Here is a 21,084-nt window from a genome sequence, read left to right on the forward strand (position 1 = left end):
CTCCATCAGCGCCTTCCCCAGCTCTCCTGTGCCAGGTACCTGGTGGTGGCCACCCCGCCACCTGGGGAGGGGATGACGGCCAGGGCTGCATCGCAAGGGCTCGGTCGTGGGGCACACAGGGCTTGGACAGGGCTCAGGCAGAGACGTGGGAACACACATGGACACACACGGATCCCCTCTCCCCCCCCGCTCCAGAGGGAGCTTCCATGTCAGGCTGTAAGGACGGCACCCGGGGACACGGCACGGGAAGAGCCCCAGCGCCTCCTGCGCCGCCCCCGGCCCGAGCAGAGCCCCCAGTCCCGGTTCTCCCTGTCCCGGGACCTTCCGGGCTACTCCAGAATGCCGGCCCTGGCCGTGCAGTGCGAGCGGGCACCGGGAGAGGGACCCACAGCCCCGTCCGTGCTCCGGGACTGGGAGGACGCGGGCGGTGGAGACATCAGTGGGGAGGATAAAGAGGACATGGGGAGTGATGGAGGGAACCCATGCAATGATGTACAAGTTCATCCACAGAGACGCAGAGCCCCCACCCCGCTACGTGTCCCCTGCTGCTATATCAGCCAGGACAGGGGTGTCAGTGTCTTGATACCCCAAGTCACCTGTCCCCTACACAGGCCCTACCAGGGGATCTGCTGGGCTGGGAAAACACGAGTGGGCTCATAGAGTGGGCACTGGATACACTCGCAGCTGTGACCACACCTGGGAACACACAAACACACACAAAGGATGTGTGGAGCCTCACACATACACACGCCTGTGCCCAGGGCTGGTCAACATGCTCCAGCCCCAAATCTCTTTGCTGCAGGACCCTGGCGAGAAGAGGCACCTAAGGGGTCCCACCAGAGCAACAAGAGCCCCACCACCCACCCCAATTTTCCCCTGCCAGGACCACAGGAACGTCTGAATAGATCTGGAACAGGAGGCTGCGAGATCCTTGGGGTGTTTGTGAGTCACAGGGAAGCTCGGGTCAGGGCAGGTGCCTGGGGGCACCCCCTGCCCTCGGGGTTGCACAACCTCTGATGCAATTTCCTTGTCCCAAGAGGTTGGCTGTCCCCACAGGCAGGAGTTGCACCAGGAAGAGCAGGAACCACAGGGGCGGGGCCATAGAGAGAAGCACCCCAGGACTTGTATCTGCTTTCCCCTGTAAAGGGATCAATCCTTGCATCATCACCTCTGTAATGCCCCAGTCCTGACACAGCAACAATTGTGGGAGCCTCAGGAAGGCTGCTGGACGCAGGTGGCCCAGCCGGGAAGGGGAGTGAAGGGAATTCCAGGCTATGAACACACCAGTGTCCAGGGAGAGGAGGAAACCACACAGGCATCTGGGCACAGAACCCCACACTTGGCTGATAGCACTGTCCCCTCTCTGTCATCATCCCACCAAGGTGCCTGATCACGGGAAGCAGCCCAGTGCTGCTGCATTATCACACCACAGAATATAGGGTTCAAACAATCTTTCCTCCTGTGTCTGACCCTCAACACCCCATGTCTGAGCCCAGGGAGTGAAACCCCATCGGAACCACTAGAGTAAGTTCTCTGTGGGGGGAATGCTGGGACACAATACTGGGAGACAGGGAATGGGGACCAGCCTATGAGAAACCCCTTCTCCAGCATTACCACAGGGTCCTAGACCCTGTATCCCCCACCCCATCCACCCAGCCCGCACAAGTTGTCCCCCTGTTCGATGTGGCACATATCCCCGGGGCCAAACACACCCAAAACTCAGGGGAGGGGGTGTGAGGGGCAGGAAGAAAACACACATGTGGTCATCAGGGCTTGTTTAATAACAAAACTCCAGCTATTGTAGAACAATATTCTCCAGCATCATTGTAATATACAATACGGGGAATGCTCTCAGCAATCTGAGAAGGAAGGATCCGGCCCACAGCACCCCCTGCCCAGGCTACAGGGGGACCCCCAGGGCAGCCCCGCCGGGGAGCCAGGGATGCAGGTGAGCCGCGGTGCTCAGGGACGGGGTCCCGGGGACGACGTTCGTGGTGAGTCCGAGATCCCGGAGTTGATGTCCGTGGAGGGTCCAGAGCGGTCTCAGCGGCAGAGGATCCGATCGGCAGCGGGAATGCACGGAGCCTGCGGTAAAGGGACACGAAGAGGCCGGTCAATAATGACCAGGAGTGTGCCGGAGAGGACGGGGATGGAAAGGGGGCAGGAGGAAGGAACATCCCCGGGAAGGAGAGGGAGCGGTGCAGATCGGGGGAAGGAGATGCCAAGGAACGCCGGGGCTGCCCGTCAGGAGCGCGGGTCTGAGCCGGTGCCGTGGGGTCCGCACTCACCTCGGGGGAGTCCCCAGCAGCGGCGGGGCGGGGGGGGCCGCACTGCAGCTCCAGCTGCAGGTCCCAGATGTAGTCGATAACGTGTTGCAGCAGTTCCACCTTGGAAACCCGCCGGTGTCGCGGCAACGTCGGCACCAGCGCCCGCAGCCGCGAGTAGCAGCCCTTCATATCGTACAGCAGCGCGGCAGCCGCCTGCTCCGCCGCCACTGGGGACACTCCTAGGCCCGGGCCGCAGCGGGCGGCCTCCCCGGGCCGCACCGCCTTCAGTGGGCCGCCAGCGCCCGCGGGCAGCGGCGAAGAAGCGACAGCGGCGACCTTCATGGCGAGGGGCTGCGAGCACGACTCGCACAACGAGGACGGTGCGAGCGGACGAGTCCGCGCCCCGCCGCGATATTTATAGAGCGCCGCCGACGGGTGGGCGGGGCCGCGGGGAACCCTCGGCCAATGGTAGCGCAGAAAGAACTGACACAGCCCCGCCCACTCCATTCATGCGCCCCGAAGGGCAGCGTCTTAAAGGGGCAATGGCGGGGAGAGAGCCGTGACGGGCTTGGGGTGCGGCACAAGGACACCGGCGGTGCGGAGGCTGCAGGGACGCGGAGCGCCCACCCTGCCCCGCAATCTACGCGGGTGCTTGCCCTGCCGGCTCCTGGTGCCAGGCTCCCGGTGTCGGGCTACCCACAGCCCCGGTCGTCCCTTGCCCCCTCCAGGCCCCCGGGCCCCCCGCACCCCTCCCGACTCCGCGGCGGCTCAGACCGTGAGACGCCAGGGTCGTGACGTCACCCATTCATAAAACTCCGCGCGCTGTCAGCGCGGCGCCTGGCGGGCGGTGCCCATGGCGACGGGGGCGGGGCGGGGGACACACACCTGCAGCCCCTGCGGGGGGCACCGGGACCCCCATGGAGACATCGCGACCCCCACGGGGGCACCGGCACTCCCACGGAGACGCTGGCATCTTCACGTGGATACGGGAGCACCGGGAACTTACAGGAGGCACAGGGACCCCCGGGGGACATCTGGGCACTCACGGGGACACGGGGGTACCTGGCCCCACAGTGGCACAGGCACACGGGCATCCCCACAGGAGGCAGCCCGTGCTCCGCGCCCCCCGCCCCAAGTTCGGAGTTTCCCGTTTACCCCCCTCTCCTGGGGCTCAAACCTCCTCAGAGCTGCTGGGTGGCAGCTGCCGGGGAGGGGGACGCCAGGTTCGGGTCTACTCGAGGGACCGGCAGAGGGATCGAGTGCTGGGTGCGTGGGGTGGCACGGGGAGCGGGCTGCGATCACGGTCCTACCGCGAGGGAAACCGGTGGAGGTCCCGCCACTGTGCGAGGCAGCCGGTTCTTAGCCTGAAGGGTTGCTGGTCCCGGCTGTAATTAGCGTTAGTGCTAATTACCCCGCACCTGCGGGGAGGGCAGGCAGCGCCTGGGGAGGGCCCCCGAGCGAGACCCCGGCACACCCCGAGCAGCAGGAATTGTGTGGGAAGGGAGGAAGGCAGGCAAAGCTGCAGCCTCAGACACTCCCGGGTTTGTGTAGAGACACAGACACGGACACACAGGGTGGGTGTGCGCACACAAAGGCATGGACACACACACGTGCTTGCACACACAGGTATGTGTGGGACATACCCAAATATGTGCACAGGAGGATTCACACGCAAACACAAACCTGTGCAGTCCAAATAGCCACAAGTACTCGCAGCCAACAGAGGCACACACGGGTGGATGCACATACAGGTACACATGCACACACGTGTACACACATGCACGCTCATGCACATGTACACCCTGCCTTGCATACCAACGTGTGCCCAAGTGCCAGCGCAGCTCTCCCAGCCCTTTATGCCTGTGACCCTGCTGCACGTGCCCTGGCATCCAGGGAGCTGAAAGCCTCCCCTTCTTCTTCCTCTTCTGGGGAGGGCAGCAATCCTGGAGAGCCTAGATGAACTCCAACCCTGCCAGCCTGGCCGGGGGGAGCTGGATCCCCCTGTCCCTCCCTCTGTCCCTCCTCCCTGTGTCCCCCAGCCTGGCGCGGTGGCGGTTCCCAGGGTGGGCACGGCGCTGGGGTCGCCCCCTCCATTCAGGGCTCGGCGGAGGGCCCGGTGCTGCCCGGTTCCCACCGCGGCTCTCAAAGCTGCTAATTAGCCCCCATCTGGCGGCAGTGGCCGGGCCGCGGCGGGAGGCCGGGGACATTGTGCACAGGAATGTCTTTCAGGGCCGCCGGCCGGCCGCCGCCACCGCCAGCTGCGCCGCCAACAATGCCAGGACGAGCCGGACCCCGCGCCCCTGCCACCGGCACCCCGAGTGACCTGGGGACACGGACGGATTTCGTGGCAGGGGTGGGTGTCGTGGTACAGGTGGCACGGGCGCCCTGACACACTCACTCCAGTTGCCCCAGCCCATGGGACGCCCTCCAGAGCAGGACACCCTCACCCCATCCCTCTGCATGCTGCGATGTTGCGGATGGGGTGCCGGGGTCAGGGCTGCCAGTGTGGCACGGGGACCTGCCTTGGCCACAGCTGGCCATGGGGTCCCGTCCTGGCACGGCGTGCTGGCCGGCGCAGCAGTGTTGTCCGGCAGAACACAGAGCTTAATTTCCATCTCAATTCTGGGAACGGGGCGCGCTGCGCGGTAACAGCAGCCTCGGCCATATGGTGCTGGCGGGGCTCAGCCCGGCCGGGGGGGCAGCCGGGGGGCGGCTGCTTTGCGCTGAGCAGGGGTTGCCCGGCAGCCGAGCACATCAAAGCCCCCGGCCGCCCCCGCCCTGCAGGGACCACACAGGGCACGGCCACGCCAGGCCGCCGAGGGGCCGTGAGGGCTGCCCGTGCTGCTGTGATGAGAAGGACGGGGTACAGCCGGCACCCCAGAACCGGCAGCACTCGGCCCCGCACTCCAGCATGCAGGACTGGAAGGCAGCACAGACACCACAGGTCAGGCCGGGCCTCTGCCAGTGACCAGGACTCCCAAACTTGGGGTGCTCCTGCCCTGGCTGGGGTTGGGCTCCATCCAGATCCCTTCTCCCGATGCCATCCGCAGGTCACCCCTGAGGCTACACAGAGCCTCCACATCCCACCTCCCCCCCCCCCCCCCCCCCCCATGTCCGCATGACAGTGCTGAGCCAGGGTTGCAGATGTGCCGGGGCTGCCGGCACAGCTGGAGCGGGGCCGAGGCCTGAGAAAGCCCCTGCGCATTCCCCTCCCGCCTTCTCCCTTCCCGTTCCCAGCTTCCATCCGCTGCAGCCCAGACCAGCTGGAGCCAGGCAGCCCTTCCTGGGATTTATTCCAGCTTCCTGCCCCTCCTCGCCGGCCGGCCGGGGCTGGGGCTGCCTTGGGCTGCTTCCTCTGCTTGCTCACAGCCGCCGGCCGGGCGCCACTGCCAGTACCCATCATCACACAGGACCCCAGCTCTCACCACCAGCACCCACCACTCCGTGGAACACCAGCGCTTATCACCAGCACCCACCATTACAGTAAAGCATTCCCCACCGTGCGTGGTAGAGCACGAGATGAAACTGCAGCAGCCATCACCCATCCATCATCACCCAGCTGCACCCCTGCTGTTGTGGGGAAGCTCCACAGGACTCTAGAGACAAGCTGGCCTGGTGTGTCCCCCCTCACCCCACAAACATGAAACCACTCTCCCCTTGCCTGGCATTTGTATCCTGTGCACCCTCAGCTCAGCCCATCCCACCCCGCTGCAACTCCTGGTGGGAGAGTTTGGCACAAGGGGTGTATGCCCAAGAACTCCCCTTGCCAACGGGCATCTACCCCACTGCCATGAGGTGCCATGGGTCAGTGGGTGGGTGAGGATAATCCCAAACCCTGCATCTGCTGGCAGCAGAACAGCCATGGCCCCTGCCCTAGCTGGGTGCAGTTAAGTGGACAGAGGTTTCCTGCCGGAGTCGGCACATCCATGCTTCCGCAGCCCCCACCGAGCCGGAGGGATCCTGCTGAGAGGGGAAAGTGGCCCAGCAGTGGTCCAGACACAGTGGAGCCGTGTGGCCTCGGCCCTGCCGGGACCGGAGGTGCCACAGGCCCAGGTGCAGCAGGCGAGCACAGACCAGGGAACACTGAAGTGCTGGCTCCACTGGCGGCTCCTTGCAGAGCCCAACACACTTCCTTCCTCCTGGCCAGCCCAGGCTTATCGGCCAGGCAGCGTGAGGGGTGACCCCGCTCTCCCCTTCCCAGGCCTTCCGTTCCCTGCAGCCCTGGGAAAGCTCCCAGCCATGCTACCACCACACCTACAGAAGGCAGGAGCTGCTCGGAGCTCTGCAGGGGAGCAGGGAGGCAGGAGGATGATGCTGACCCTCCCGTGCACCCCCAAAGCCTGCTCCTGCACTCTTGGGGCCTCTGGAGGCTTCATGGGAATGCAGCTCCTACCACCCGAAGCCAGGGAGGATGCAGAGCTTCCCAGGATGCAGTGCCAGCCTCACACCAACGGACACACCAGGCTGGGGAGTGGGGTCCTAACTCGGGGTAGGGTCCTGCACCCCACAGCAGAGCCAAAGTCCTTTTCCACAGAACACTGGAGGCTGGTGAAATCACATCTGGAGTCTAGACTCAGTGACTCGGTGGGCTGGGCCTGGCGGCCGTGCTGTACCCAGACCCTGCTGCACAGTGTTTGCTTAGCTGGAGGTATTTAATTGGAATTAAAGTGGCCCCTCTTGTTTTTGCGGACAGGGCTGTTGGAAAAGGAGCTGTAAGTCATAGAAAACATCTGTAGGAGCCTGCGAAGGGTCATTAGATGGCAGAACGCGAGGCGCCACTTTTAGTGCTCGCAGCCGGCACAGGGAATAATGGTTCAATACGGCTTTTGTGGAGGAGCTGCCAAGCCAGCAAACACTTTCTATTTATTCTGGCAGTGGGCATGGCCAAAGGGATGCAGGATCCTCCACATGTGGGCCCCCAGGAGGGGTAGGGAGGACACTGCCAGTGCTGCAGGACACAGGGCAGCTGGACCCAGTGGAAGCCGACGTGGATGCTGGAGCTGCCCCTGCCTGCAGCCCCTCCAGCCCCCATGCCTGCACCAGCATCCTCTGCCCATCCCAGCCCCAAGGGGTGCAGGATGGTGCCTGGCTCTCTGCAAGGAAGGGGGACAATCTATGCTGTCCTCACCCTGCTCCAGGGCTGGGTTTGGGGTCACCCAACCCCACCCCTCCCATTTCTGCTCTCCCAGGCCATAGGGCATTATCCTCAGCTGCTGAGGCAGAGCACGTCCCCACCTTGTGGGGTTCCTGCATCCCAATCCCTGTTCAGCCACCCTTCTCTGGGGCTAGACCCTGTCTTGAACCCACTCAGTGCTCAGTGACTCCAACCCTAAATCTGTATTGCAGAGCAGGGGCCAGGCTGGAGGAAGGACCAGCGCCAGAGAAGTGGGAGGGGGAAGGGGACGGTCACTTGGTCACTTGGAAACAGGCAGACAATGGCCACCGGCCCCACTGGGAAAAGGCGGGTGAGCTGGATGCCAATCCCGGCACTGGCTGGGCAGCTGAGCAGGGCCATGGCCACACCTGCACTCCTTCCTTCAATATGGTTTAATATGAGAGAAAGCAAATGCACAATACAAAATTTAAAAACCGGCATACATTGATACCCCACCTGGGTGGCTGCTCCGACACACACAACACGATGCTCTTGCACAATTGTTTCGTCGTCTGTCACTTGCAGAGGGTCTTGAAGGGCTCCAGCCCAACAGCACCGGGCATGGCCCATGGGCAAGGTCACTTCTCCTTCTTGGAGGCTTCTGTTGGCTCTTCTTTAGAAGGCCCTGGCACCTCCTTGGGGGTTGAGCTCTCCTCGTAGCTGAGGACAAGAGGGATATGAGTGGGGCCAGCTCCTCTCTGGGGACAGAGCCCTGTGCCACATGGGGATAGCCCAGCCTGCAGATTTGGGTTCTGCCCTGCTGCTGTTGAGGACAAGGTGGGCTCCAGCTATCAGCCCCCAGAAAGCCCCATGGGGCAGAGCCCAGGCAGGGAAATGAGGGATGCATCCCCCCTGGACAAGTCCAAGCATAGGATGGACCCTGCCAGGGGCCAGCTCTGTGCCCAGGCATCTGTCCTTGTTCCCAAGAGCACTACTAGACATCCTGGATAGCACATGCTTTCCTTGGCTGAGCACTGGTGCCAGCAGGGCCGGTTAACAAGGGAACTGCAGCAAGACCAACAGCAGTGTTCCGTCCCAGGGTCTCACTTCTCTGCCTGCAAACCCCCTTCAGTTGTGGCCCCAGGGCTCTGGCTAACGAAATGGGATTGCTGCTCCAAGCAGAAAGGACAAGGTCTGTAATGTCAAATCTTCTTGTCCTTCCCAGTCTCCTCTCTCAGAATGGGAGAGAAGCCGGCCCACAGCAGAGCAGCCAACAGCTCCAGCCTCTGCCCATGGAGAGAGGAGGGCTGGGAACAGGGAGAGCTTGGGCCAGGGAGAGCCAGGACCTGCCCCTACCTGACCAGAGCGACAGACAAAGGGCCCTGGTGGGAGTGGCTACATGGCACTAGGGCTCTGCTGCCGGCGTCGGCGGGGACAGGACAGTTTCTGCTGCATGGAATCAGCCAGGCTGGCCGGCGAGCCAGACACCGTGGGGAAGTGGGTAAGTCTTGGTGTGTGAGGCAAGATTTCAGCAGAGGATTCATAGCTGCAGGAGAGAGAGGAAGCAGGAAGGGAAAGACAAGGACAGAAAGGAGGGGGGAAGAGAGAAAAAAAGCAGAAGAGTTTTGGAGAGAGAGCACTGAGAATGCACCGCCCTGTGCAGGAAGCCTGGCATCCCACTTCACCTGCTTGCACCCGCTGGCCTCTCCTTGCCTGCAGACTCCAGGACAGGGCTGCAGCATGGAAAAGTGAGCACTGAAACTCAGGGATGAGGCAGCTCCCACTGGCATGAGCAGAGCCAGGCAGCCAGAACCTAGGGAGAGCAAGCCTGGACAGTGGGGAGGTGGCAGTGGAGCAGCCCAGGGGTTGGGCAGGTGACAGAGAGATGCAGCAGACCATGTCCTGCCACTTGAGGACAGTGTGCCCACAGCAGGATGGGTTCCCACTGCTGAGGGAGCCAGAGTGGAGCTTCCTGCCTACCCTAAGGAGGAGGTTTGGCAAGGCTGAGAGCCATGGAGCTGATCCCAGTGTCATTGATCTCTGCTCCACCAGCACCCCTTCCCTGGGCCTGCAGCACAGATCTGCTCACTCCCACGCTGCCTACAGACCCTTACTGCTGTGAGATACCATGTGCAGGCAGAGACCACAGGTACTGCCAGCTCCAGGGGGGATCAGAGTGCACCAAAGCAGCACAGCAGAGCCACACCTGGTGGGATTCCTGTGCTGGGAGCCACTGGTCTCCAGGCATCGGTCCCTCTGAATCCCACTTCCTCTGCCTGCAACTGGAGCTACTTCAACAGAGGTCTGGCCCCCAGGGGCCATCAAGTTTGCAACCCTCCAGCATTCTGCCCTTGCCCTAGCAACATTTTGCTGCTGGAGCAGCTTGTGCTACTGCTTTGGGAGGGCACTAGCCCCTGGCTGCCAGGCTCCCTGCGCTCCTTGCTGCCCAGTGGGCCCAGCCTCACAGCTCATCTCTCCCCAGTTTCCTGGCAGGAGGTGCTGCTGCTGTCAGCTGGTGAGTCACAGCACTGGGGAAAGCGGCTGCAGGATCCCAGGTGCACAGGAAGGACGATCCCAGGACACTCAGTGCCTGCAGCAGCAATTGTCAGAAGCAAACATCAAAGGAGGGGCAGGTGCGGCAGGGCTGGGGACGCCCAGCTGAGAGCCGCTGGGAACATGCATACCTGCATCTCCCAGGGGAGAGGAGGGAGGACAGCTGCCTTCCTGTTGCACCCAGTTTCCTTCTGAGCAGGCTGGGAGCTCAGGAACGCTCCCTGGGCTGGGACACTGGGGAGGCTGGAGGGTACACAGTCCTGCTTTGGGATGTTCCCTTCCCTCCTCTGCATGAACCATTGTTACTGCGCTGAGCCATCACCATGTCTCAAGCATGACAGAGAAACAGCTCTCAGGCAGGAGGCCAGAGCTTCCCACTGACAGCATGGACAGGCTCCAAGAACAGCTGAGCACAACAGCCCAGTCCCCCTTCCTCTGTACCCACAGCCTCTGGGACAGGGAGACTGCTGCAAACCAGGAGACTCTGCCCAAGTGGGGAAGTTGGGATATACTCAAACCAGCCTTGGCTGCTCTCACAGCCGGCTCTGGCTCTATTTTTCCCCACCCATAGGCCCAGGGATACAATGACCAAGTATCTCCACACCAGGTGTGCAGTCCCACCCTCTCCTGCCTGCCAGTGCATGGGAAGAGTCTGTCACTGGGGCGTAAAGCAAGACCAGGTGCTGCCTGCTGGTACCACACCACAGCTCCCACCCAGCTCCCGGGAGGCGGCTGGAGCCAGGCCCGGCATGTACAAACACAGACCTGCTCCCTCCACCCACGCATGTGCCGGCACACACCCAGAGCATGCCCAGATGAACCCGTCCCTCCAGCTGTGCCCAGGCGTGGGAACATCTGCACGCTTCATGTGCTCCAGTGCTGCCGGCAAAACAGCTCCATCACCAGCTGAGGCTCACCTGAACATTTCGGTTACTTCTCCCTTTGCCAAGGCCACGAGAAGCGGGAATCCAATGCAGGCAGGGACCAGGTACAGCAGCGCAGGCTGTGGGGAAGAAAAACTGTTAAACCAAACCACAAATCACCCCGAAGGAAGAGTGCAAGGTGAGCTCATGGCCTCGTCCCCTCTGCACCTATGTTATCTGCCACATGGCTACACACAGAGTTAACACCCCAAAAAGCAGCTTCAAGAGCTAAGTGAGAGCTGCAGCAGCATGAAGCTAGATTGGATATCAGAAGGAAATTCTTTCCTGTGAGGGTGGTGAGATCCTGGCACAAACTGCCCAGAGAAGCTGTTGATGTTCAATCCCTTGAAGTGTTCAAGGCCAGGTTGGAACAGGGTGTGCAGCAGACTGGTCTAGCGGTTGGTGTCTCTGCCCACGGCAGGGGAATTGAAACAAGATGGTCTCCGAGGTCCCTTCCCAACCCATTCTGGGATTCTGTGAAAATCTTTGCTGTGAGGCCCCAGTGCGCCATGAACACACTGCGAGCCCCTATGCAGACTAGAGTGTATGGGCTCCTAGAGCCCCCTGCAGCACAGCCAGTGGGTGCTCAGGGCAGCTTAGTTGCAAAGAGCCAAAAAACACAGGGCCCCTGGCTGAGGAGCCTTGCCCCAAGCAGGCCTCTGCTCCAGCTGGGCACAGGAGCTTTGGGCACGGAAAGATACAGGTAGGCACTGGAAAATCAAAGCCAAGAAAAGGAATAATCTACTTTTTCCTGGCAGGATGCAGGAACTCCGTGGCCAAGCTGGCCTGACCCACTTGGATGTGCATCCACAGGAGGCAGCAGGGTGGAGCTCACCTGGGCATGCTTGAAGATGTGCATGATGAATATGGTGAGGCCCAGCCCAAAGATGTAGGCCACAAAGCTGGTGTAGAAATACGTATGCGTGTTCTTCTTCAGGCTGTAGGGAAAGGGAAGAGCTCAATGACCTCCGGTCTGGAATGCCAGTGGCCAAAATGGAATTGGCCTGGTACTCTCAGCCATCTCCCACCACAGTAGAGTGTGGGGAGCAATGCTCTGCTGTGCAGCCCCTGGTGCTGTGGGAGCAGTGTGGGATTGAAGGCAGTAATACCCAGGTGAGGGGCTGTAGAAGGGAAGAAGGCAAGTGATCCTGCCGCTGAATGGCAACTGAGAAGGGAGGAATTGGGGCTGGGACCCAGGGAGAAGGTCCCATTGTCTTGGTGGAGATGGGCTTGTCCCTGGCTCTCAGCAGTTGCTATTTTATCACAGCGCAGGCTGCGGGAACTGGGATTCCCAGCAGGCGAAGGCAGGATGTGGGTGGTAACACCTGGAAGAGCTGGCACAGACCAGAGAGTCTGTGCAAGAGCAGTGAGAGTGGGGCCACACCAGTGCAATCACAGTGCATCCCATTTCCCAGAGCCTTTCAGTATGGGGCAACTGCTGCAGCCCAGCTGTAGTTGCAGCTTCCCTATGTGGGAAGGAGCTGCTTCCTCCAATGTTAGTGGCAACCTGGAGGCAGCCAGCACCAGGCTGCCAGGCACCGATTTGCACCCATGCGAGTATTTCCCAGGTGCAGCACCCCCGGCTCTTTCCCACGCTGTCACTGCTTCTCTCACTGCCCTCCATTGCTTGGTTCCAGGAAGCCGGGGAGGCTCTGTGGGGCTACAGTGTGCTGCTGCCCTGATCCCCATCCCTGTGCTGTCTGCCCTACCTACGCTTCAATTCAACCACTCGCCCCCCAGTGCTCAGGACGTACCCACAGAGCCAACTCCCTCTTCCCAGAGCTTTTCCTTACACCCCCGGTGTGTCCCCACACCCAGCTCCAGAAGGGAGCACACGACTGCACTCCTGGCTCCCCCCCTTCCTTTTTTTCCTCTACAAAAGCAGCTCAAATATGCTGCAAGATCCAACCTGCCAGAGACCCTTCCCTGCCACCTGCTCACCTGATATCAAACCGCAACAGCAAGGCAATGAAGATCCCTGCAGGGAGAAGGAAACAATGAGGGGCTGGAAGTGGCAGAGAAGGGATAGCGAGGGGCCAGAGGAGCAGGGAAGGGACAGCGAGGGGCCGGAGGGGCAGGGCAGGCTGAGAAAGGCAGGGCAGGCCCCCGCGGTGCTCCAATGCCGGTGCCGTACCCGGGGTGACAGTGCCCTCTCGTGGCACGCGGCACCGGGACAGCACCCGGACCTGCGGGGAGACTCCCAACCCACCGGGAGACCCGAGCAGGGCTGCTGCACCTGGCCAAAGGCAGAGCCAGGCAGCTGATCAGCACCCCGCAGCCCCCTCAAAGGAGGCCCCAGTCCCATCCTCCCTCTTCTCTCCTCACCCGGAATGACAATGTCTCCCAGTCCCAGCATGGCGAAGTTGTCAGCATCCAGCCCCTTCTCCAGCAGGTCCTGAGGGAAAACCACTGCGAGAAGCAGAGCGAGGGACAGTGAGGGGGAATGACCCCATTGAGTAGAGCTCCACGGGGCCTGATCAGAGCAGGGCAAGGGACCTGTCCTTGTCCTCAGCCCCCTCCTTCCCTGTAGCTCTCCTTGCTCTTTGTAGGACAATTCCAGGACAAGAAATCAAGGGGTTCCAGGACCCAAGATACTTCATGCTCCATAGCAGCACCACTTCACTCTTCCTGCTGTTTTGGGGCTCTGTGGTTTAATATTTTTTCATGGTGTTTATTTGGTATGGACTGTTTCTACAAGCAGGTGAAATTTCACACTCCAAAGGTACAGAGTGACCCACAGAGCAGGGCTCTGCAAACCATCCCTTTCCAGAGACCTGCCTTAGGCTTGAGGCTGGCCAATGACAGGGAGGAGGGGTCACTAGCAGGAAATGTTCCTGCACACATCCCAGCCTGAGCCATCTCCACAGGTGGAGGGTGCATGGGGCAAGACTTGCAGCAAAACGGACCCCAGCACACAGGGAAGGTCTACTCACATTTTATTGGGGCCTCGAACGATTTGGCAACTGTCACCATCACATTGGTGCCAAAGACCTAGAACAGAGGAGCCCAAGGTGACCTCAGCTGCACAGGAACACACACACGCGTTCAGCTACAGCCTCACCCCAGGGCCAGGAGTGGCCTCAGTGGCAGAAAACAGCCAAACACCTGCCAAAATGTGGGTGCAGGAGCCCTGCAAGCAAGCCCACAGTCTGGGGTAGGTGGCATACGATGGCACTGGGGAAGGTGGCCGCTTCATGGCTGTCCTGCTCTCAGAGCAGCATGGGGACAGCACTCACATGACAGAGCTGCTGCCCACCACCCAGCCCTGCACCTCCGTTCAGCTTTAATCAGTCAGCTCCATGTGAAGTTCAGTTGGAGGACAGGAGCTTCCAGCAGAATGTCCCAGCCTGGGAGCTTCCAGCAGGGACAAGGGCAAGTGTCAGATCAACTGCAGTTTGCTCTGAGGTCATTTACTTGCATGGCCCTATCAGCTGTCAATACTGGCAGCATTTGGGGGGTGGACTGCAAACACTGAGGGCAGCAACCCTGATCTCTGCACCTTTCCATCTCCAAGCCTCCAGTCCAGCAGGCACAAAAATCAGGTGCTGGTTAGCACTGGGTGAGCCAGATCCTGGAGGCTTGGATTAAAGGGAAATCTTAAAGCATCAGATTAACTCACATAAGGTGCAGCAAGTTCTGAACATTCCCATGGAGTGACAGGACTCTACACTGGGATCAGGGAAAAGCATCACATGCCCCCCCCTCAAGACTATGTGGGGGCAATAGCATCAACCCATTAAGATCTCCTTCCTTCTTGAAACCCTCCTGAGACCTTACTGGGATCGAATACATGTCAAGACCCAAGTGACCAGTTCCTGCAGAGGGGCACGGTACGAGGGCCTCCGCTTCAAGGCAGCCCTTCCCTAAGTCTCCATGGGGAAGCTGAGGTGGGAGACAGCCAGCACATGGGGAGCAGAGGGATGCACTCAGCATCCCCAAAGCACTGGGAAGACACTCGCACACTAAGCAGGGCCTGGGGCACCAGGTGTGCTAAGGCAGAAGGCTGAGTCCTCTCCAACTGACAGCTGTGGAGGAAGTGGCCCACAGGCTAAAAAACCACAGAGCCCAGACTGTTAACGAGCCTGGGAAACAGGGGCACCACCAGCCAAGTACAAAACAACCCACAGTAGCCAGGCATAAATATGGAGGGATTACACAGGCAGCAGCAGAGCTGCTGGACAGACCCCGATGTATACAAGGCTCTCAGACATTTGGAAACATGGTGATTCAGAAGGTGGAGGCAGCAGGAGGGACTGGGAAATATGGACATTACAAGGAGAAATATTCTCCCATGCATGGAGCAGAGCACACAACTACATTCCTGCCTTCCCCACCCCACTTTCCTCTACAAAAGCAGCTCAAATACGCTGCAAGAAATAAGGAAAACCTCAAAATAAAAAAGTCAAGGGTGCAGCACTGGCTGAGGAAAAGGGACTGGAGGCATTCCAGGGTCTGGTCCTCTATGCAAGAGAACAGAAGAACACTAACGAAACCAGCAGATGACAGAGCCAAGGCACAGCTCATATAAGCAGGCTCAGTGTGCCCCAGAGCAGCCTCCAGCCCACCCAACAGCTGTCAGGCCTTAGGAAGACTATAGTGAGGAATACAGGACCGGATATGACATACACTGAGTACCCCACAATAGCCCTGATGAGGTCCCTGCCAGCCCTGGGCTCTCTGAGTCAGAGAATAAAAGAAAACACACTTGATGAGCCACATTCTGCTGCTGTGGATTCTGTCATCAACCCTGCCACACCCCTCTGGGCTGAGAAAGTGAAAATTCTGACTTCAAGCATGTGTCCCGCCAGGGTGGTGCCTCAGAAAGGCAGAATGCCAGGCATGATTCCACCAATGGCCTGCAGAATGCTCCTGCTTACCCAGAACACATCGTAGATGAAGAGGCCCCCAAGCAAGATGCAGCCAGTGCTGACATTGTTCAGGTGCAGCAGCTCCACCCCGTTGAGAGAGAATGCCAGCCCGAAGAGATTGTTGGCAATCCAGTGCTGAGAAGGACAGGAAAAGGAGATCTGGGTCCTGCTGTACATGGAACCTTGCATGGAAATGAGTCCGTGTCCAATCCAGCCCAGTCCCCAGCTGTGCCTCACTTACCTTTCTCAGCAGGTACCAGACTCCTACAACACTGCTCAAGGCCAGGCACACGAGATCCTTAGCGTCAAACTCATAATTCACTATTTCTGCAAGAAAACAGAGAAGTCAGATTTGGGGCAGGCTGGGCAGCTCCCCTTCCTGCGCAGGGCTGAGATGAGTGATTCCACAGCTGGGGAGCCCAGAGCTCAGTGCTCACATCCTAAACAAGGGAACTGTACCCGTGGTATACACGTGCAAACCGCCTGGGAATGAGCAGTGGGCCCTGGAAAGCTCAGACCTTCTCCTTCAGCCAGACTCTGCACATGGACAGCATCCACGGTCCTGCTGTCAATAAGGAAATTGGATTCAGGCACTGCCTAAGGCAGGGAGAGGCAAATCTTCTCCCTCTTCCTGTGCCAATTAACTCCTGGTCGTATTACCAGAAATACTCCCATACCAGTAAAGTTGCTACAAGGCAGGATACTTATCAAAGCATCTTCTGCCAGTGCAATGATCTGGCCCAGATAAGGCAGCACAAACCAGTCAGACCTAAGCTTTCCAAGGGGCTTAAATAAAGGCCGTGCATTTAATAACAGGCATAGCTCCATCCCTGCAGCACTCTGGGAAGTGTTTCTGGGGTCTCCCTGCCAGTCAGAGGCAGCGCAGAGGCAAAGTGCCAGTGCAGTTCTGCTGGGGCTCACACTGGCTATGGGAGCTCAGTGGGGACCAAGAGGGGAGTCTTTGAGAAGGTTGTTTCAATGGGCTGAGCGTCATAAGACCAAAAAACCAAAAATAATAAAGAACAGTAAAGGTAGAAAACATTCAGGCTCCCCTGAAAGTCTGGCGAGCCAACGTACCCTCCTTGCTCTCCCCGGAGCCCTGGGTGAAGAGGAGCTGGTACTGTTTGTTGGGGAAATTTGCAGGGAAGAATCTGTTCATCATGGGGCTGAAACGAGAGGTGTAGAAAAGGGCAGTATGACAGAAACCCTGCAGGATGTGCTGCCCAGCACCTCTGCATTTGAGGGGGCCCCACACCCCCTCCCAAGATGGGGGAATGCCATCTGCTCCATCAGGGACTGGCAGGAGTCACAGCAACTCATCCTGTACAGAGATCTGATCGGGCTGTATGTGACAGTCCCCCAAATACACCAGGGCAAGAAAATAGAGCATCACCCACAAGAAAGGAGGATCCACCCCATACCCCAGCAAACATCCTATGCCCCCCAGGAAGCCTATGGGTACCCAGCACTGGCTGGGCTACCACTAACTGGCTCTGCTGCAGAGCCAGGAGCAGAGCAAAGCCCTTGCCCAGCACCAGTCTAGGGAAAGCATCTGGTCCCCAACGACCCAGAGCTCAGGAAACAGGAAACCAGTTTGACTTTTTCAGTTACTGAAACAGCCTGAGCTTTCAACACCTCATGCCACACATCACCACAAGAGGCCAGGGACATTACCCTGAGCTCCAGCTCCTGTGCCACCCTCCAGTAAGGGGCTGAAAAGCTTTCCCCTCTGCAGGGCAGCAAGGACTATGTCAAGAGGGATTTAAGTTGGGTATCAGGAAAAGGCTCTTCACCCAGAGGGTGACTGGGCTACTGTTACAGACTCCCCAGGGAAGTGGCCATGGTCCTGAGCCTGCCAGATTTCAAGAACTGTTTGGAAAACACTCTCAGGAATACAGTGACATTTTTGGAGTTGTCCTGTGGAGGGTGAGAAGTTGTACTCGATCCTTGTTATACTGATTCTGTGATTCTGAGCCAGGGAAGCTCCTTAAGGTAAGCTGGTCTTGTCCTATGATGGTGTCTACTGACACCTCCACATGCTCTCCCAGTGATGCTGTACAGGGTGCTGGCTTCTCAGGACCTCCAGGGCTTTGGTTCCCACCACCAAGGGACAACACCCTAAGAGGTTGGGCAAAGACCTGGATCTGCTTCAAGGCAGTGCTGCTCTAAAAACTTCTCAGTAAAATGAACTGAATTAAATGAACACCCATCCTTGTGCTGTACCTGATAGTGTGGGACAGGGCCAGGATCCCCAGCACAAAGAAATACATGGAAAGCAGAAGATTGATGTACTCTTGAGAGAATATCTGCAAAACAAAACCACAGAAGAGTTAGTTACCTCAGCATGCTCCCCATCCTCATGCTCCTGTTGGCAGCTGCCGTGTCAGTGCTCCAGGGAGATGAGAAGAATAGCTAGAATAACCCAAATTCCTGCATGCTGAGGGAGAATATGTTGGAAATAGTCATGTGCTCAAAGAACAAGCACAATGGGCCTGTGAGCTGTTGCGCATCTGTGAGCTGCTCAGGTCAAAAAATAACTCCAGTGCTGCAGAAAGGAGGCCAGAGCTTTCCCTGCAGAGCAGGGAGAGAGACACTGCTCCCAGGGGCTGCCCAGACCCAGGGGAGCAGCAGCATCCCCTGCCCTAATTAAACAGGGCATTATTAAAACTCCTGCCCTCCGAGTCACACGCTCCCTTACTGAATCACACCCCTACAAACCAGCGTGGAAGGATCCTGGGGCCCTCCATGCTCTCCTGGAAAGGAGATGCTGGAATAGGAGAGCATATGACACATACACATTGGCAGACAAGGGACTGAACTGTACCATTCCCAACTCTGCACCTTAACCCTCACTTCCTGGCCAGCCAGGAACACGCTGGCACCTTGCAGGTACCCCTGGAAGGGGTACAGCACAGCTGGAAGCTGCCATGCCCACAGGACCCCTCTGGGAGCTCAGCCATGTGCCAGGGTGCTCCCTGGTGCCAGAGTGCCAGACCTTCATGGGTAGCTCAAGGTGCTTAAGGCCAAGACATCTCCACACCATCAAAAGCACATGCTGCTGAGAGCTCCCGTCCATTACTCAGGTCTCCCGACTCTTGCCTGTGGGCTCTGAATGTCTAGAAGACTTCACCTGATCACACAGGGGCTCTCCCAGGCCTGCAGCCGAAATGGCTCCAGAAGCACAGCATGGAGCACAACACTGAGCCAACAGCATTTGTCCCTCAGAGTCCCTGGCACCCTCTGGCTCCAGCCTGTGCCCTGTCAGGTTGGCTCATGGAGGCAGGAAGAGCTCAGGGCTATTTGCTCCTCGGCAGCTCTCCAGAAACAACCTGTGCACAAACAGGCTCTGATTTCCCCCAAGCTGTGACAATTCAGGCAAGAACTGATGTTCTCCTGCCTGGTGACACCGAAGAGCTCGATCTGTGCAGCCTTACACACCTTCTGTCCCAACACTAAGGGCCAAAAACAGAGTCACCCCATTATGGGAGCTCCTGCCAGGAAGGAGGACGTCCTGCCCCAGCTCCAGTGTCACTCACTCACTTTAAAGAAGAGGTAGAGCCCCAGAAGGGTGCAACTGGCAACAATGGGAAAGCGAGCAGCATCTCGGCTGGTAATGGTCTCTGGCATCTCCGAGGAGTTCTGGGGAGAGAAGGATAGAACAGGAATGGATCAGCTCCTGCTCTGGCTTCTCACCTGAGCAGCAGGTGATGGAACAGACAAAACATGCAGGGCTCCACAGTGGTTTTGAAAGGGACAAAATACCCACTGGCCCCTGCTATATCTAGAGGTGAGGCTGTGCCAGAGGCAGAGCCTGAGCTGGAAAACAAACCTTGCACTTGTCTTTCCAGGGCAGACATAATTTACTGTTTTTTGCCTCCTGGAGAAGGAAAAAATCCTGTGCTGGCATTGCTCCTTTCTCCCCTGGCCAGAGGGAAGCTGGGCTCCCTCACTGCTCACGCCCAGCCAGCCCCATCTGTGCCACCATCTGTGATCACCCTGTGCAAGACACATCCCTCTAGCCACCTTCCCATCCCTCACCTTGCTCTTGGGACATTTCTCGTGCTTGAAAGATCCAGATATAAACTCCTTCTAAGGCATCTTTGCACCAGCTCAACCAGCCCCTTTCAAGACATTTCCCATGGGAGATCTTCAGCTTTCAGAGGAGGGAGAGGGCTGCCTGTTTTCTGCCTGTTCCCTGCCCACTCCAGGACCAGCTGGGTGCTGCTCAGAGATCTAATCTCACTTAGGAAAACACTTGCGGCCAGCATGGATCGAGGACACCTCAAAAGCCCTTGTGCGGCTTATCCCAGGCATGGCCGTTGTCATGCTGTGCCCAGCAGAGCAGAGGTACCCAAATTCTTGCTGCTCCCTGCAGAGTGAGACATGAGAACCCTCTGATCTGAACCATGGCTGGGCTTTGTTCACAACACCTCCCCTCCCTGGGCTGCCAGAAGCCCCCCAAGATCAGCTGAAGCCCCTGCTATGAGGCTTAAGGGCACACAAGGAGATTTTAAAAATAGTAATAGATCAGACTGTGTAAAACAGTTCTTCCTCCTAAGCTGCAGCAGCCAACTGTTGGGATTAAATGCCTGCTATGAAATGCAGAGAATAGCGGGAGGAATACCGGGACAGAACAGGGTGTGCAGGCAGGAGAACACCCCCGGACCAACCCCAGCGCCGCGGGGCATAGCCACACACGAGTCCCCTCAGCACAGCTCCTCTTGAGGAGGGACAAGGGACGGTTGTGTTTTTCAGCACTTGAATTTATCGGGGCGGTGAGAACGTGGCTGGAGAAGCCCCGGGGGAAACCTGCTCTCTCCCCGGGGTACCCTGCGCCTCCAGGGCCGGGGCCAGGGACATGCAGCTGCCGGTCCGCCCGTGGAACGGGGCGCCCGGAGGGGGCCCTTGGGGAGGGGCGAGGCCTATAGGCCCGGCTGCCCCGAGCCGCGGGGGTACCTTGCTCTTGGCGCAGCTGACGGAGCGCAGCGCCCCGAAGAAGATGGGCAGCAGCGCCATGAGGACGAGGCTGCCGTAGGCCAGCGCCATGCCCTCGGGGGTGGCAGGCGGGCGGGATGGGGTCCCGGCCCCGGGCGCGGCCCCGGCGGCGCTGCCGTTGTGCGCCGCGGGTTCCTCCATGGCGGCTGCTCCCACCGCGGTCCGCACCGACACGTCCCCTTACCGGCCGGAAGTGCGTCACGCGTGGCGGCGCTGACGCCGGCCCCGCCCCGCCGGCTCCGCTGCCCGGAGAAGGGCAGAGCCCGGCACCGCCAGCCCGGCCTGGGGCCTGCCCGGCCCTCCCTGTGTGAGGGGCGGGGGAAAGCCCGAGGAGGTTCCTGCGGGCCGGGGTCCCGCATTCCCGCAGCCCCCCTGGAGCACGA

The 21,084-nt window shown here is 59.3% G+C and overlaps 2 protein-coding genes across 4 annotated transcripts; both read right to left on the reverse strand.

The window, feature by feature from the left end:
* Positions 1–1,760: 1,760 nt before the first annotated feature.
* Positions 1,761–2,715, reverse strand: ID1 (inhibitor of DNA binding 1). The gene is made up of 2 exons (XM_062504759.1): positions 2,289–2,715; positions 1,761–2,085 (listed from the first exon to the last, which is right to left on the reverse strand). Exons 1-2 carry the CDS (start codon positions 2,607–2,609, stop codon positions 2,044–2,046), a joined length of 363 nt encoding a protein of 120 aa, XP_062360743.1. The 5' UTR covers positions 2,610–2,715; the 3' UTR covers positions 1,761–2,043.
* Positions 1,761–20,864, reverse strand: HM13 (histocompatibility minor 13). Of its 3 annotated transcripts, XM_062504756.1 has the most exons (14): positions 20,663–20,864; positions 19,247–19,345; positions 17,930–18,012; positions 16,784–16,872; positions 15,948–16,033; positions 15,716–15,841; positions 13,772–13,829; positions 13,164–13,247; positions 12,780–12,816; positions 11,674–11,776; positions 10,833–10,918; positions 8,762–8,908; positions 7,879–8,082; positions 1,761–2,085 (listed from the first exon to the last, which is right to left on the reverse strand). In XM_062504756.1, the coding sequence occupies exons 1-13, from the start codon at positions 20,840–20,842 to the stop codon at positions 8,001–8,003; spliced, it is 1,260 nt and encodes a 419-aa protein (XP_062360740.1). In that variant the 5' UTR covers positions 20,843–20,864; the 3' UTR covers positions 1,761–2,085; positions 7,879–8,000. The 3 variants fall into 3 exon arrangements, with proteins under 3 accessions (XP_062360740.1, XP_062360741.1, XP_062360742.1); XM_062504757.1 differs by lacking the exon at positions 8,762–8,908; XM_062504758.1 differs by lacking the exons at positions 8,762–8,908; positions 12,780–12,816; positions 13,164–13,247; positions 13,772–13,829.
* Positions 20,865–21,084: the final 220 nt, after the last annotated feature.

This window comes from Cinclus cinclus, chromosome 18, assembly GCF_963662255.1.
Source record: "Cinclus cinclus chromosome 18, bCinCin1.1, whole genome shotgun sequence".
Classification (NCBI taxonomy): Eukaryota; Metazoa; Chordata; class Aves; order Passeriformes; family Cinclidae; genus Cinclus; species Cinclus cinclus.

Bases quoted from the DNA above. Each gene is read 5' to 3' on its own strand.
- HM13 (XM_062504756.1), bottom strand. From the start codon at position 20,842: ATGGAGGAACCCGCGGCGCACAACGGCAGCGCCGCCGGGGCCGCGCCC. The intron at 12,817-13,163 runs GTGAGGAGAGAA...TTCTCCCTGCAG, and splicing joins GGGAGACATTGTCATTCCGG to GGATCTTCATTGCCTTGCTG. The intron at 10,919-11,673 runs GTGAGCTCCACC...TCTTCCCCACAG, and splicing joins ACATCTTCAAGCATGCCCAG to CCTGCGCTGCTGTACCTGGT.
- ID1 (XM_062504759.1), bottom strand. From the start codon at position 2,609: ATGAAGGTCGCCGCTGTCGCTTCTTCGCCGCTGCCCGCGGGCGCTGGC. The intron at 2,086-2,288 runs GTGAGTGCGGAC...CCTTTACCGCAG, and splicing joins CTGCTGGGGACTCCCCCGAG to GCTCCGTGCATTCCCGCTGC.